Source organism: Eucalyptus grandis, chromosome 7 (assembly GCF_016545825.1).
Source record: "Eucalyptus grandis isolate ANBG69807.140 chromosome 7, ASM1654582v1, whole genome shotgun sequence".
NCBI lineage: Eukaryota > Viridiplantae > Streptophyta > Magnoliopsida > Myrtales > Myrtaceae > Eucalyptus > Eucalyptus grandis.
The window spans coordinates 39,509,892-39,526,439 of NC_052618.1; the positions used below are offsets into that span (position 1 = coordinate 39,509,892).

The following is a 16,548-nucleotide window of genomic DNA, read 5'->3' on the forward strand; positions in this document are numbered from 1 at the left end:
TTTTCTATTTTTTTCTTATTTTTCCTTTTTTTCTTTTTCATTTTTTTTTCTTCTTTTTACCCAAATCCATCATTCGCGTAACGCCCAATTCAGGACGACCAAGACACCAGGTCATCGCTCAGGCATTTCGTCAAACAAAAGAAAGAAGAACAAAAATAAGAGAAAAAAAAAAAAAAAAAAAGTGTTTCGATTTGTGCGCCGACTCCACCGCACCAACATTGTTTAAAAAAAAAAAAAAAGAATACACTAATCAGACGCGTTCTGGACTCCACCGCACCAACATAGACGTCGACATAGAGTCGGAGTCGAGCCCGAGCTTCACGATCAGGGCGCGAAGGCCGTGGCCCATCTCTCGGAGGCAAAAGCAAGCTCTGAGGACGAAAGGGAAGGCGAATTTATTGGGCGACACGCCGCGGCAGAGCATTTGAGCGAAGAGGGGGAGAGAATGAGGAGGGGAGGAGCGGGCGCGAAATCTGATGACGGTGTCGTGAGCGACGGCGTCGGGAGCGGAGACACCGGCGAAAAGAGAGCGGGGGTGGGGCAAGATCTCCGGGACCGAGGCAGCACATGCTAGCAGGAGGCGGCGGCGTCTTGGTGGCCGGTCTTGATGACGACGGAGCGGAGCCTGTAAACGGTTTTGTTCGAGGAGGTTCGAGTTTTGCCATCAAGCTCACTTTGATTTATACATCGAGTCTACTACCTTATTTGATTTTTGCAATTGCATAGTTTTTTCCATCAAATGTGTTGCGTCAGCAAATTCTTATAATTGGCTGACAATACATTATTCATGAATTGACACTATGACAAGTGTAGCTTATGTCCTATGTGAAATTGAATGTGAAAAGAAATTTTTACTTAAAAAGAAAAAAAAAAAAAAAAGCAAGACCATCATACCATCAACGAGCACCAACTCTCCTCCCGGAGACCCGTGGACCTTATCTTTAAAGTGGGCCGCCCTCTCCAAGAAAGGACCTAGCTAGCAATCCAACAAAAGACCTAGCTGGCAATAACTATGGTCCGGTCTATATTGGCATGGTCAATAACTTATATTCTTATCGAAACTTTTTTTCTTGTACTCTTGATTTGATTTTCATGTCAATTTGGCAGAAGTTATGATGCAACCCTTCCTCATGACACTTGTTTTCCGTGAAATCAGGAACACAAGATCATAAAAGGTTTCCAATGTCGCCGTGACATTAGGCGATGCTGCCCTTTACCTCCATCAATGTTACCACGAGCACAAATAGATAGGCCGCCTCTGTCTCTCTGGCATCCGCATGAGTTAAATGTTACGTGCAGCTTGATATCTGAGAGAGAGGGAGAGGAGGGGGCGAGAGGCTGAGAATTGGCAACCGACGGATAGCGTTTGGCGGAGCAACAGCCATGATGGTTGTAGCGATACGCACATCGGAGTACCTAGGGTTGTGATTTGGCAGATCTTGATGACAGGTAACTTGAAGCGGAGAAGCTCATAGATAAATATTTTCACCTTCTCAAGAGGCGGAATTTCCATGAAGAGTGTGAGATACGAAATCAAGGGAAGAGCCCAACGTACATCCGCAACTTCCTGTTTGTTTTATCTACGACACCGTCAAAAATATCAACAGAAAAATAATAAAAAGTACGCCGTTTGTTTCCTACCTTGTATACCCCAAAATATAATAAACCGACAGTAAAGTAAGCAATGATATCCGTAACCCAACTATTCATTTTCTTCGGCAGATGCGGAAACTCCACCGTACATCATCCGTACATCGGACCAGGTCCTGCGCCCATCAATCAATTCCTTCACAATTGAGACCACTTCCCCCACTCCTACTCGAACCTGATCCCTGCTGTCCCTCTCTCGTATGGTCACATCAACTTGAGAATCGACAGTGATCGTGAAAGGCACACCATACTCATCGCAAACCGCATGTCTCTTCCCTATGGTGTTGCCTGTAACGAATCTCGTATCTCTTTTCCATGTGGGGATGCCTGTAAACATAGCCAGGTCAAAACAGCGGAAGATCATCCAATGTAACTTTTGTGCTTGCACCAAGGACAGTAAATCTCGATCCAAATATGCAGCTCAATGACAAAACAAGTTCTTATCTAAGTCATTCGTGTAACATTCAGATCTGCAAAGCTGACTCCAGCATTAGCAGTTTCCACAAACCATAGCTCATATTTTAACAATAAAAAGGGAACGTGGAAAGAGAAGATGCCAACAAATGGAGCCGATCTAGGAATAAATAAATAAATAAATAACACAATCTTAAAAAAAACAAGCATTCAAACTCCTCTAGAAAATCCCCTAACATTGTGAATAGGACAAAATAGAGCGATCGACCCATAGTATTCATGTAACCACATATGGAAAGGAAAAGCTTCAGAAATCATAGCTCTATTTAAGAAAGAATAAGCAAAGAGGATAAAGTTGTCTGTCAAACTTTGCAGCTGAGCATGAGAATAAATGAAAAGAGCTTCAAGGATGCAGGCATTCGCATTTGCCCCCCTCGATAAAATCCCCTTCTATGGTGAGCAAAGAAAACAGAGTGACCAAGATATGAGCTTCATGCAAATATGCACAATAGAAACTCATTTTACACAAAAAAATTAAGAACCTAAATTCTATACTGGATAAGTACCTATGTCAATCTTATGCGGAACACGAGCATCAGTCCGGTATATGCCAGTCAGTGATTTGCTAATCAGTTGAGCAACTGACTCATACTCTGGCTTCTGTATCAATGGCAAAATGGTACATTTGATAGGTGCTACAAATGGAGGGAAGCGCAACACATTTAGTTGTTCATCTCCTGCTTTGCTGGGCCTTGTATAGAAAGAATGCTCAAATAGGCAGTATATTATGCGTCCCATGCCAAAAGACGATCCAATAACAGACGGCGTAAAAACCCTCCGATCTTCCTTCATCTTCTGCTTCGAAATATTGACCATGTTATCCTTGATTATTACACTCTTCCCCATCGTGCATACCAGAAATTCTGCCTCTCCTTTGGCTTCTAAAGCAGCCTTCAACCGCAAAGCTTCCTCTTCACCCATTGCCTGGTGTTAACATGACAAATGCAAGCATATAAAGTAAATGAAGAGATTCCTAATATACTCAGCAAAAGAGCAAAAACCAAGGAACCTCCAGTGTATACCTCCAAAACTTCAACCACCATCTTTTGGTTTCCCCTAAAGGCAAGACCTAGTTCCTTCTTGTTTGGAACAATTACCAGTTTCTGCATCGATACTTCGATTAGTTGAGTCACGATAAGAAAAAGGATTCACAAATGAAGGGCAGAAACCTGCCCCATGTACTCCAAGAATAGCTAGCAAAGTTAACTAGTCTGAAGAATTACCTCCACTTCTCTAGGTTCAGCAACTTTTTTACTGGCAACAAAAGCCGCTCCACATTTCTTCTGTCAAACGATAACAATCATCACTCCGACTAGATGCCTCTTTAATTAACAGAACATGTACATCTCTAAACTTTCTCTCATCCAGTTTTCAACCCCCTCAAAATGTGCCGGATAATGTTTTGCTTCAAACGGTATATTAGACAAAAGAATATGATTGTGCGACAACGGATAACACGTGTCATCCATCAAATCGTTGCCATACAGGACAGGTTAAAAAGAGAACCTGTGCAATGTAACAAAACCACACCTTGCTATACAGAGATCAAAAGAAGTTATTTGGATAAAATAAAAAATAATTATGACTCGCATTCCATAACCTCGCTTCTGCTACCTATAAATTAGAAACAGGATGAAGAGTTCTAGAAGGATTTCAAAAAGACTCGAGAGGACCTCATGATAAATCATTTCGATTATTGAGATCACACAAGATGCAGCTGTTTCTTTCAGTATTCCGGAACGGGCCCCTTCTTGGGAAATTTTTTTTTTTTTAAAAAGAAGGCAACATAACTCTTACCACCGTAAATGATTGGAACTCATATGTTGACCCATCTGAAGTAAGAACACACTCAATCCAACCATAGGAACACTCAATTTCAGCATCCCAACAATCTGCTCCACAGAGAGCCATTTCGTTTGCAAGACGCTGCCTAAACCGCAAGCGATCCTTGTCTATCCCGAGGTGAGTTAAAAAAAGATATACTCTCCCAATGAAGTAGCCGAGAGTCTCATTGTTAACAGTTCCCTGTAAATAAACATATTGAAATTTGTGAGACTCAAAGTGAAAGTGAACAAGTTAGGGAAGAAAAATCGAGTCCAAAAGATGATTCAAGCAAACCTTTGAAACTGCTTCGCCAAGCCGAGTTTTAATAGCTGCTTGGCCAGAAATTTGTTGTTCCCTGGAGAGCATAAACAATTCCAGATCTGCAACTCGAGAAAACTTTGGATGGGATTTATCTTCGGGATCGACAAAATGCTCGATCTCAGCAAGAATGAACTTACGAAATCTATAAAAACCTAGGCCATGGTGAGGAACCTGCACGTGTGAAAAGCTTTAGAATCAATGGTGGATTAAATATAAGGACATGATGAAGATGATGACAATACGTCTACTATGGAGACCACGTCTTAAGCCCATTTTGAATACCATGACAAATCAAATCTTACATGTAAAGCAGTCTTAAGACAGGTTATGCTATGAAATAGTATCAAAGCAGAGATCATGGATACAACCCAAGCATGCGAACATGCATAATTTAGAATGATCAGGGAGAACGATGCACAACCTCATGACACACACCCTTCCCAAGCTGCTCAACAGAAAAGGGGAGTTTAAAGTTGTTACATCGAAGGAGGGCTTTGAAACATTTGACAGTACGAAGAATGCCTAGTGCAGTTTTAGGTGACTTGCGCCTGCAGTAGATTGAAGAAAAAAATTAACCTAAGACATAAAAAAATAAAAAATAATAATAATAGTAATTCACAAAACATGCACTATTGGCATGACAGCGCCACATCTATTGGTGGTACTTACTCAGGGATAAGCAAAGTACCAATGGACGTATAGGGCTCAGAGAGAGGATTTTTGGTGTGTGGAGCCGTGACACCATATTCTTTTATCTCGGCATCCACTTCATGAACACTGAGATCACCCGATCTCAAAGTTGCAAGTACATGCTTGAGTTCGGCAGCCTTCTTAATGCCCAAATCCTTTTGGAGCTCCTCAGTACAAAAATCTTCAAGCACATCGTCAGCTCGATAGCAAGCCCCAGTTTTCACATCCTTCACCAGAAGGTCGCCAAAACTCTCCACGACGTCCCACGCTTTAAGGGGATACTCCGTGAGGAAACAGACTTGAGGGAACATGTCCTCCTCGAGACGAAAATGCTAATAATAAAAATAAAAAAGATTAACATGCTTCTGTTCTTTCTTTTTGTCAGACCCAGAGAAACTTGATAGTGAAGCAAATAGATTTTCTTCGTCCAGATAATAGTCAAGCAATATTTAAAGATCATCATCTAATCTTCGCAGCAGAACCCTCTTTCAACTACGATCGCGACAATTCAACTCAAATCCACGACAAACCTCACGCCAGAAGGTGAAGACGTTGGAATTGACTCCGAAGTGGTCAAAGTCGGACGAGGGAAGGTAGAACCGGCGGCTCCCCGGCGTGTTGATGACCCGCACACGTTCCGCCTCCCTCGTGGGGGACGTCGCCGGCGCCGGACACGCCGTCTTGGACCTGCCTCTCGATGCTGGCCTCATCGATCTCGAGGTCGTTCAGAACCGCGTTGGCGGCGCCGATCTCCGGCTTCGGCGCCCTGCTGGCCTGCTTGTGGGCGAGGGCCTTCAGGAGCGCGTCCCGCAGACGTTCCGCCTCCCTCGTGAGGGGGACGTCGCCGGCGCCGGACACGCCGTCTTGGACCTGCCTCTCGATGCTGGCCTCATCGATCTCGAGGTCGTTCGGAACCGCGTTGACGGCGCCGATCTCCGGCTTCGGCGCCCCACTGGCCTGCTTGTGGTCGAGGGCCTTCTGGAGCGCGTCCTCGGAGCGGTCCAACGCGGGAGAGGCCGGGGAAGGAGGGAGAGAGAAAAGGCGCGACATGGAGAAAAAGAGCGCCAAGGGAAGTTTGACGAGGCGAGCCTGGCGAGTACCCAAGACGGAGAAGTCAATGGTTAATATTTCACTGTCGGCGAAGTTTAGGGTTTTCGTGACTTTTCTTCAATTTAAAAATATTAAGATATGATAGGAAAGAACATGCAAATTATTATGGAAATAGAATTACTCAATAAAAATAAATAAATAAATAAATAATCAAGGGATAAATCATAAACAACAACGGATAAAGCAAGTAAGCTAGCCTTGATCTATTTCGAGTCCTTGTTCTTACGAATGTAGGATGGTCGATTTGATTGCAAAGAAGACAATAGAAAAACCTTACAAGATAATTCACAATAGATATCGAAGTCAATTTAGCAAAGGGCAATCTTTTGTGAATTCAAGAAACGATAAAGCTATTACCTATATACAAATGCCTTTATGGAAACATTGGAATATCATAAGAGCGGATGGTCCCACAAATCAAAAAGGATTGTGTGATTTTTTAGATTACGAATGAATTACAATATTTGATTCACGCATTTTCCTTAATTTTCGAGATGTCACGTATTTCAGACGTTTTTTTGCAAATTTTCTAATTGTGTTTTGATAACTTTTCATTTTATCAATATCTTTCCTTAGTTTTGTTATTCGATTTCAGTTATTTGGTTATTTTCTAGATTGCGATCTCTCTATAAATAGGCACCTAAGATATTGTAATATGCTATTCAAAATAAACACTATCTTTTGGAATAATTTCCAAACATAACTTCCTCTGTGTCACTTTAGGATTCAAGCCAATCTAGACCTTGGCGCGGATTTCATTCTCCAATTTTGTCCAACAAATATAAAAGCTGTTGCATACGCAGAGTAGCTTTACAGAAGAATATCATGAGAACCGTGTCTTCACAAAATACAACATATCAACATTCAGAAACAAAAGTAGTTAATGAGGACTTTAAAAACCAAGTTATATTACCGAAGATAAATAGGCAATCAAAAAATTTGTTGTCCTATTATGGTCCTCAAGAGAAAACCAAAAGATAAGCTGATGGAAAAGTAATCTCCAAAACTTACAATGCTCCGTTAAATAAGGTGTGTCCTAGGATCCCTTCAACTCCTTCAGCTTGAAATACATCAATCCAATGGTTATCCAGGTTCAAAGGTTTACCATCATGCTTTAGGTGTGTCCAAAAAAAATGATTTTGCTTTGGACTTGTAATTGCTCGAAGTCTGTCTGCGTCCTCCATCCTTCTGAAACAGCGCATTTATGCTAGGTATTCCCCATCCCATGAATACTATGAAAGCAAAAGTTGTACAGTATTTTCTTGAGCATGATAGTTAAATTCCTGAAGTAAATCTAGTCCACCTACTCATCATAAAAAAAGTAAAAAATAAAAAATAAAAATAAAAAAACGGACCATCTACATAGATTGAGGGTATCAGATGGAACAGACAAAAGGATTAACGAATAGATGAGCAATAAAAAGGTCTAATCTTTGCTCAGAATCTTCCTGGGTTAAACACCAGTTTCGCACTAGTATTGTTCTTTTTGCCCCACAGAACCACAAGAGTTACCCATGTTCTCCAAAAGGAGATTATAGAAAAGAATCGGTTTCAGTCAAATAAGCAAGCTCGCAGAAGAGCATAACACAAACCTGAATTTTACACAGAGCTCATATCCTCTTAACAGGGAAAGAAACATTGCTTAGTGCCTCTCTGGGAGCATCCGCAGAAACCATGTCACTTCCTAGTACCATAACCCAGTTTGCTTTGAAGATATGATAATAACTGCTCAAAGGTAACATGTAATGGGAACCAAAAGGCAAGGGGTAGGCTCAAGATAGTGGGATAACTGTAATACCGTAATACCAAATTCCTCGAGTAGTGCCCTCTCCAACTGCATTGGATTTTCCAGAGAGCAAATCTATGGCTATGGCACTTTCATTTGCACTCGTCCTTTGCCCAGGAACTTGCACTTTGAATCCTCCCATGCAAAAGGTAATTCGGCATCATTTAGTGAAATAGCTTCCCACATTCTATTCAATATGCAGAAGAGGAAATGATGAAGGGATATAGGTCTTGTACCGTAACTCAGACAAATTATACAGACATCATGGCATGCATAAATGTATATTTTCAGAGACACAGCCAAAGGATTAGTGGCCAAAGGAGTAGGGGATGGGTAGAAAAACATTCCCACGAGATAAAAATTCAAAAAGATCATTTTTTATGGCAATCGAAAATTGAATGTCTCGAGAAAGATGACAAGTTCTTTTTAGAGCGACAGAGCTGCCTCGATAATGCTGGGGACAAAATGAACACAAGTCTAAGTTATCAATAACTTTCAAAATGAAATAAAATAAAAGCAGATAATTGCTGATATTTTTTATGGGACAATCAACAATTCCATGAAATCAGGAAGTGAATAACCAGCATACATTGGCTTATGTTTGAAAGCATCCAATTACACAGATGAAATTCTTTTCATTGACTCACCTTCTATATTGAACTCAAGTGAATTCACAATGTGAAGGATTGGATTTGTGGGTATATGAAGGCACCCACTGATACCTGAATGGAGATGAATGCGCTGATACTATATGACTGCAAAAAAATAATATATATGCACATAATAGAAAGAAGACTCAGAATAGCTGATGCTATAGAATTCAGTTGTAATTGTACAAGGGTGCCAATAGCCAAGTCAAAAAGGGAAACCAGAAGAGTTTTCAGAGAAAAAAAAATTTCAAGGATACAAAGTGAGCTACCATTTCTATTTATATAAGAAAATGCTTTTATCAAATAAGCCACCTATTGAAGTTATGGGCTCAAGTGGGTGCAAAACCTTTAGCACGGTAACAACTGTATAGAGGCTCCAAGTACATGGATTCCACACTTCCAATCTATGATCAGCTTTAAGGTGCAAGAGTCCCTCATACTTAAATTAAACAGGTTAAATAAAATAATAAGAATCTTCACTTACCATCATGGCTACCGCAAATGGTCATGCATCCAACTACAAAAGTGTCAGTCAACTCCACAAGATAAAATGACGAGTGGAGCGAGTGTATATATCATTTGACTATTTATATTCATCATTGCTATTTTTAAAACCCTTTCTTATAGAAAAAGTTGCCTGCTTGACCAACATGTTGGTATGAAACAAAACTAGAACTCCATGCAACTATGTCATAGTAAAAAGCAAAAAAGGTACCAATGCATAGTCTGACTTCCATGTACTGCCACTTATCGACACTCGTGATAGTACTGTACCGTGTTGTACTGCCTTCAACAAGATAGAAGAGCACAGTCACAAGGAAAGAATAATGACTAGATAGATATATGGTCAGGAAGAAAAGTTCATGTAATTTTTGTCACGCTCCGAACTTCGAGCGCACATACACCTCTCAGTGGTTGACTAAATTGCGACGTTCCCAAGACACGTCACCGACTCAATCGATTATGCATATGCGGAAGCGAAATAAAACAATCTCTAGACATCACTTAAATATGGGATAGAAAAGCAAGATATATACACAAAACACAATTTTATAAACAAATCAGGTCAGCTCTACAAAGTTATATACAGAAGGTCAGGATCCAAAAATGACTACCAAACTAACCCTACCCTAGACCCTCCTACTTGAGATCCAGGTCCACTACGACACCATTACGAATGTCGATGTCTAGCTGGTCAGCTACCTCCTCAACTTTGGGCTCTTGCTCATCCTCGGTTAACTGGTTCGCCTCGATGTTAGCTATAACATTGGCATCCACGACAGGATCGGGATGCTCCACATACTCATCATCGACGGCAGGTCCGTCAAAGCCATCCAAGGGTCCCTCCCGAATATCGTTGGGACCGTGACGGATCCACACTTTGAATCGATGAGGTATCAACTGAAGTAGGCCCTCATCGACCTAGATGGTGGTAACGATACGCTTGCTGGTCCAGTTGGGGTTCCCGTGGATAAGGAATATAGTACATTGAGTCTTAGCCTCTCGCGACCACCCAAAACAAATTGGGCGCACCTCCATCTAAGGACTTGTAAAAGTTCAAACCAAGATGGGGTGAGACAATGTACGCCTAAGGTAGCCTAAACGCTCATCACATAAAACTTACCTTGCCTCATCACCTCCCTACATGTCAGTACAACTCATATGACATATGCATATAGTTAATGCACTCAAGAATTTGAACGTCTCAACTTATATCTCAAACAATCACAGGGGTCCCGATTATAATGCCAAATCATTATGACACGTCACATTCCATACTACATAATTTTGTCCCATAATCAGACGTGTCTATTTCACTCATTCAAGCGTTCCAATTGATTACGACGCAATGGTCAAGACCGACTCAATAGTCACCAATCATTCGGCATAGACAAGCGTCGTTTCGCCCCATTGAGCACGGCAACGTCTACATCTAGCTGGCATTCCCTAAGGAGCATCAGTCCACCTCTACTATGACTGGCATCCGTTGACGTGGGGCATTCCCGAAGGAGCATTGTTCGACATAAAAGCTCGTGACAGGTTCTCATATCGATCACATGCACATCTAATCCCAACCAAGGATATCGTGCTTTGCACTCAAATGTCTCAATTAAAATAATGTACTTGGCATATTTTTTTCATATTAAAAACACCTGATAAAATAAATGTGCGTGGTCACACGATCAGATTGAATCATAAAAAGTGATATCCTCTCTTTTAAAAGTCTCATGATTTGATAGAGTACTTAAAAATATTTTAATGTCAAAAACCGACACTCGGTATTTTTTTAATTAAATACCAAAAATCCATAATTTGGGAATAATAACCAAAAATCACCAATCAGCATCAAATTACATAAATTAACACTCAATTGTATAAATCAACTACACCACGACAATCAACACGAAATTCTAACGATCGGCTATCCCGGTATAATTTCCGAAAAATAATAAATAAAAATAATAAATAATTAAATAAATCACTAATTAATCGACCTAAGCTAATATAATCACCTAATTGAAATTAATTAGCCTAATCTAACCTACTAAGCTACTAACAAAAATCACTAACAACCTAATTAACAACTTAATCTAATTAAATAACTAAACTAATTAATTTATTCTAACCTCACTTAAGCTAACTAATCCTTCATTAGGCTAATTAAACCACCATAAGCACAATTAACCTCCTAATTAAGGTTTAGAAAATAAACTCATCGGTTTAACGAGCCGATGAGTTCACAGCGACGCGACGCGGAGGCGAGCAAGACTTGGGCCTATGGCGACACCAAGGGAGGTCCAGAAAGGGCTTGAAAACAGCCCTCAACTCTAAGCTGGAACTTCAATTTTGTCCAAGGGGCTTGGTCGCGGCTTAACTCGACCAGACGGTTGGAACGGCGGGTTGAGGCAGCAAGGTGGTTGGATAGAGCTGCTGGCGAGCTAAATGACGATGGTGGCAACCAGGCGGATGGCAACAAGTGGCTAGGCAGATGGCGAGTAGACGCAAGACGTGGTGGGAAGGCATGTGGGCTCGAGCGCGAGGGAACTCGAACGTGGCAGCAAGAGGGGTTGGTGGTTCAGCGGTTGGCTCGGACAGGCGGCGAGGAGAGCTGGCTAGTCTTGGCTGGTTCTTATTGGTTCTCTGGTTCGAAATCAGCAACAAGCAACCCCTCAAGCAGCTACCGCCTTCCTTACTTTCTTTAAATCCTCACAATTTCAGCTCCACAGGATCGCCACTATTTAACTCGAATGTTCTGGGAGATTTGACGCTTAATTTCTCGGGATTACAAGAAATTGAACTCGGGGGACTTTCACAGTTGCCGCACTTATCCTTGCTCAGCTGCGAACTTCGGTGCTTATCCATACCGTATAGCTTAGGGACACTGTATGTACGTTGTTGCCCTAATATGATTGAGATTCGGTCTGTAGGGATGTTGGCATCACTAAAGTCAAGCTTCCTTTTCGTAGATGAAAACCAAACTTAAAACTCTCTCTCTATCTCACTCTCTTGAAATGTCATTGCATTACAAGAATGCTAGACTTGTCTGCATACTCAACTTTAGAGAGGTTGGCTTTTGATAATTGTGGGAGGTTGAAGGAAATAGACAGCTCCGTTGGGGAGTCAACGCACTTGCGTGAACTGAATATCACCGATTGTGAGCTCATTGAGCATGTGCGTGATGAAATTGGAGTGCTAGTGAAGCCTGAGCGCTTCTCTTTGCGTGGGTGCTATGGTGTGAGCATACTCCCCACCTCTATCGGCGACTTGGCATCATTCAAGAAGCTGGACCTTTCAATTACTCGAATTGGAAGCCTACCGGAGTCTGTCGGAAAGCTACAGTGTTTGTCAGATCTCTTCCTACAATTCTCGGGAATCGCTGAAATTCCTGGTGCAATTGAAGTGTTAGTAAAGCCGCGACATCTTCATCTGGCAAGCGATGAGATTAAACAACTTCCAAACTTCATTGGAGAATTAAATTCACCGTTCCCCCCTGAATTTGTCAACTAATGGTTTGCTTAGCTCAAATTCCAGTCGGTGGAACTTACCCAAAGCCATTGGACAGTTGGAGAAACTAGAGGAGCTTTATCTTGGTCGTCGCAAGGAGTTGGAAGGAGATATCCCCGATGAGGTAGGACATCTTTCCTCTCTAAGGGTCCTGGAATTTATGTTCTACCAAAATTGTCGAGTTCCGAGAACAATTAACATGCTTTCTTGCCTCTTAACACTTCACTTAACGAGGTGTGATGAGATTGAGACTTGCCCGAGCTTCCAACAAGTTTAGTCTGTTTACATGTTCAATCTGGCGAGCTGCATTTGTTCGACTTTCAAAAGAAGAAGAAGAAGAAGATACGTATTATACGCATCAAAGCCCATTGCGAAGGGTTTTGTATCTTGAGGAACTATTTCTTTTTAAAAATCGTTTTTCTCTTTTTCTGCTTCGGGATCAATTTCCGAGTAAAATAAGGTATTTGGTAATTCTACAAAATTTTCTACTCAAGGAACAGGAAGAGAATAGCAATGAGTTCGGTAAAAATTTATAAATTTTCTCATTTATCTGTTTTTTCTTCTTGCTCACGGACCGCCGCACGGCCGTCGCACGAATGACGCACGGCCGACGCACGAATACCGCACGGCCGTCGCACGACGGCTGCACGACCGCGGCACGATCGTAGATCGTCGCCGCAGGATTACCGCCCAAAGCCCACCGGCCGCGAGCTTGGACTGGAAGGCTATCCAAACTAAAAGAATTGACCTTGTATTTTCTCGAGTTCACTGCGCCGGTTCCAAAGCTGGGTCTCCTTTCTCTGCTAGAACATCTTCGTTGGAGAGGACTAGTCCTGCAACCCCTCAAGCAGCTACCGCCTTCCTTACTTTCTTTAAATCCTCACAATTTCAGCTCCACAAGATCGCCACTATTTAACTCGAATGTTCTGGGAGATTTGACGCTTAATTTCTCGGGATTACAAGAAATGGAACTCGGGGACTTTCACGGTTGCAGCACTTATCTTTGCTCGGCTGCGAACTTCGGTGCTTATCCATACCGTATAGTTTAGGGACACTATATGTACGTTGTTGCCCTAATATGATTGAGATTAGGTCCGTAGGGATGTTGGCATCACTAAAGTCAAGCTTCCTTTTCATAGATGAAAACCAAACTTAAAACTCTCTCTCTATCTCACTCTCTTGAAATGTCATTGCATTACAAGAATGCTAGAGTTTTCTGCATACTCAACTTTAGAGAGGTTGGCTTTCGATAATTGTGGGAGGTTGAAGGAAATAGACAGCTCCGTTGGGGAGTCAACCCACTTGCGTGAACTCAATATCACCGATTGTGAGCTCATTGAGCATGTGCGTGATGAAATTGGAGTGCTACCGAAGCCTTAGCGCTTCTCTTTGCGTGGGTGCTACGGTGTGAGCATACTCCCCACCTCTATCGGCGACTTGGCATCATTAAAGAAGCTGGACCTTTCAATTACTCGAATTAGAAGCCTACCGGAGTCCGTCGGAAAGCTACAATATTCGTCAAATCTCTTCCTACAATTCTCGAAAATCTCTGAAATTCCCGGTGCAATTGAAGTGTTAGTAAAGCCGCGACATCTTCATCTGGCAAGCGATGAGATTAAACAACTTCCAGACTTCATTGGAGAATTAAATTCACCGTGCCCTCTGAATTTGTCAACTAATGGTTTGCTTAGCTCAAATTCCAGTCGGTGGAACTTACCCAAAGCCATTGGACAGTTGGAGAAACTAGAGGAGCTTTATCTTGGTCGTTGCAAGGAGTTGGAAGGCGATATCCCCAATGAGGTAGGACATCTTTCCTCTCTAAGGGCCCTGGATTTATGTTCTACCAAAATTTGTCGAGTTCTGAGAACAATTAACATGCTTTCTTACCTCTTAACACTTGACTTAACGAGATGTGATGAGATTACAGACTTGCCTGAGCTTCCAACGAGTTTAGTCTGTTTACATGTTCAATCCGGCGAGCTGCATTTGTTCGACTTTCAAAAGAAGAAGAAGAAGAAGATACGTATTATACGCATCAAAGCCCATTGCGAAGGGTTTTGTATTTCGAGGAACTATTTCTTTTCAAAATCGTTTTTCTCTTTTTCTCCTTCGGGATCAATCTCCGAGTAAAAGAAGGTATTTGTAATTATACAAAATTTTCTACTCAAGGAACAGGAAGAGAATAGCAATGAGTTCGGTAAAAATTTATAAATTTCTCATTTATTTGTTTTTTCTTCTTGCTCACGGACCGCCGCACGACCGTCGCACAAATGACGCACGGCCGTCGCACGAATACCACACGGCCGTCACACGATGGCTGCACGACCGCGGCACAATCGTAGATCGTCGCCGCAGGATTGCCGCCCAAAGCCCACCGGCCGCGAGCTTGGACTGGAAGGCTATCCAAACTAAAAGGGTTGACCTTGTATTTTCTCGAGTTCACTGCGCTAGTTCCAGAGCTGGGTCTCATTTCTCTGCTAGAACATCTTCGTTGGAGAGGACTAGTCCTGCAACCCCTCAAGCAGCTACTGCCTCCCTTACTTTCTTTAAATCCTCACAATTTCAGCTCCACAGGATCGCCACTATTTAACTCGAATGTTCTGGGAAATTTGACGCTTAGTTGCTTGGGATTGCAAGAAATTGTACTCGGGGGACTTTCACAGTTGCAGCACTTATCTTTGCTCGGCTGCGAACTTCGGTGCTTATCCATACCGTATAGCTTAGGGACACTATATGTGCGCCGTTGCCCTAATATGATTGAGATTAGGTCTGTAGGGATGTTGGCATCACTGAAGTCAAGGTTCCTTTTCGTAGATGAAAACAAAACTTAAAACTCTCTCTCTCTCGCTCTCTCTCTCTTGAAATGTCATTGCATTACAAGAATGCTAGACTTGTCTGCATACTCAGCTTTAGAGAGGTTGGCTTTTGATAATTGTGGGAGATTGAAGGAAATAGACAACTTCGTTGGGGAGTCAACGCACTTGCGTGAACTGAATATCACCGATTGTGAGCTCATTGAGCATGTGCGTGATGAAATTGGAGTGCTAGCGAAGCCTGAGCACTTCTCTTTGCGTGGGTGCTACGGTGTGAGCATACTCCCCACCTCTATTGGCGACTTGGCATCATTAAAGAAGCTGTACCTTTTAATTACTCGAATTGGAAGCCTACTAGAGTTCGTCGGAACGCTACAGTGTTTGTCAAATCTCTTCCTACAATTCTCGGGAATCGCTGAAATTCCCGGTGCAATTGAAGTGTTAGTAAAGCCGCGACATCTTCATCTGGCAAGCGATGAGATTAAACAACTTTCAGACTTCATTGGAGAATTAAATTCACCGTGCCCTCTGAATTTGTCAACTAATGGTTTGCTTAGCTCAAATTCAGTCGGTGGAACTTACCCAAAGCCATTGGATAGTTGGAGAAACTAGAGGAGCTTTATCTTGGTCGTTGCAAGGAGTTGGAAGGCGATATCCCCATTGAGGTAGGACATCTTTCCTCTCTAAGGGTCCTGGATTTATGTTCTACCAAAATCTGTCGAGTTCCGAGAACAATTAACATGCTTTCTTGCCTTTAACACTTGACTTAACGAGGTGTGATGAGATTACGAGACTTGCCTAAGCTTCCAACGAGTTTAGTCTATTTACATGTTCAATCCGGCGAGCTGCATTTGATCGACTTTCAAAAGAAGAAGAAGAAGAAGATACGTATTATACGCATCAAAGCCCATTGCGAAGGGTTTTGTATCTGGAGGAACTATTTCTTTTCAAAAATCGTTTTTCTCTTTTTATGCTTCAGGATCAATCTCCGAGTAAAATAAGGTATTTTGTAATTTTACAAAATTTTCTACTCTAGGAACAGGAAGAGAATAGCAATGAGTTCGGTAAAAATTTATAAATTTTCTCATTTATTTGTTTTTCTTCTTGCTCACGGACCGCCGCCCGTTACCGCACGGCCGTCGCACGAATGGCGCACGGCCGTCGCACGAATGGCGCACGGCCGTCGCACGAATGGCGCACGGCCGTCGCACGAATGCCGCATGGC

The 16,548-nt window shown here is 42.1% G+C and overlaps 1 protein-coding gene across 1 annotated transcript; it reads right to left on the minus strand.

The window, feature by feature from the left end:
- Nucleotides 1-1,687: 1,687 nt before the first annotated feature.
- LOC104417875 (glycine--tRNA ligase, mitochondrial 1) lies at nucleotides 1,688-10,044 on the minus strand. The gene is given in 13 exon segments (XM_018860012.2): nucleotides 1,688-1,977; nucleotides 2,631-3,048; nucleotides 3,147-3,227; nucleotides 3,348-3,407; nucleotides 3,925-4,149; nucleotides 4,243-4,440; nucleotides 4,691-4,817; nucleotides 4,939-5,291; nucleotides 5,490-5,616; nucleotides 5,618-6,048; nucleotides 9,280-9,292; nucleotides 9,650-9,927; nucleotides 10,039-10,044. Coding segments are annotated over 13 exon segments (2,592 nt in total). The 3' UTR covers nucleotides 1,688-1,702.
- Between the last annotated feature and the right edge of the window lie 6,504 nt (nucleotides 10,045-16,548).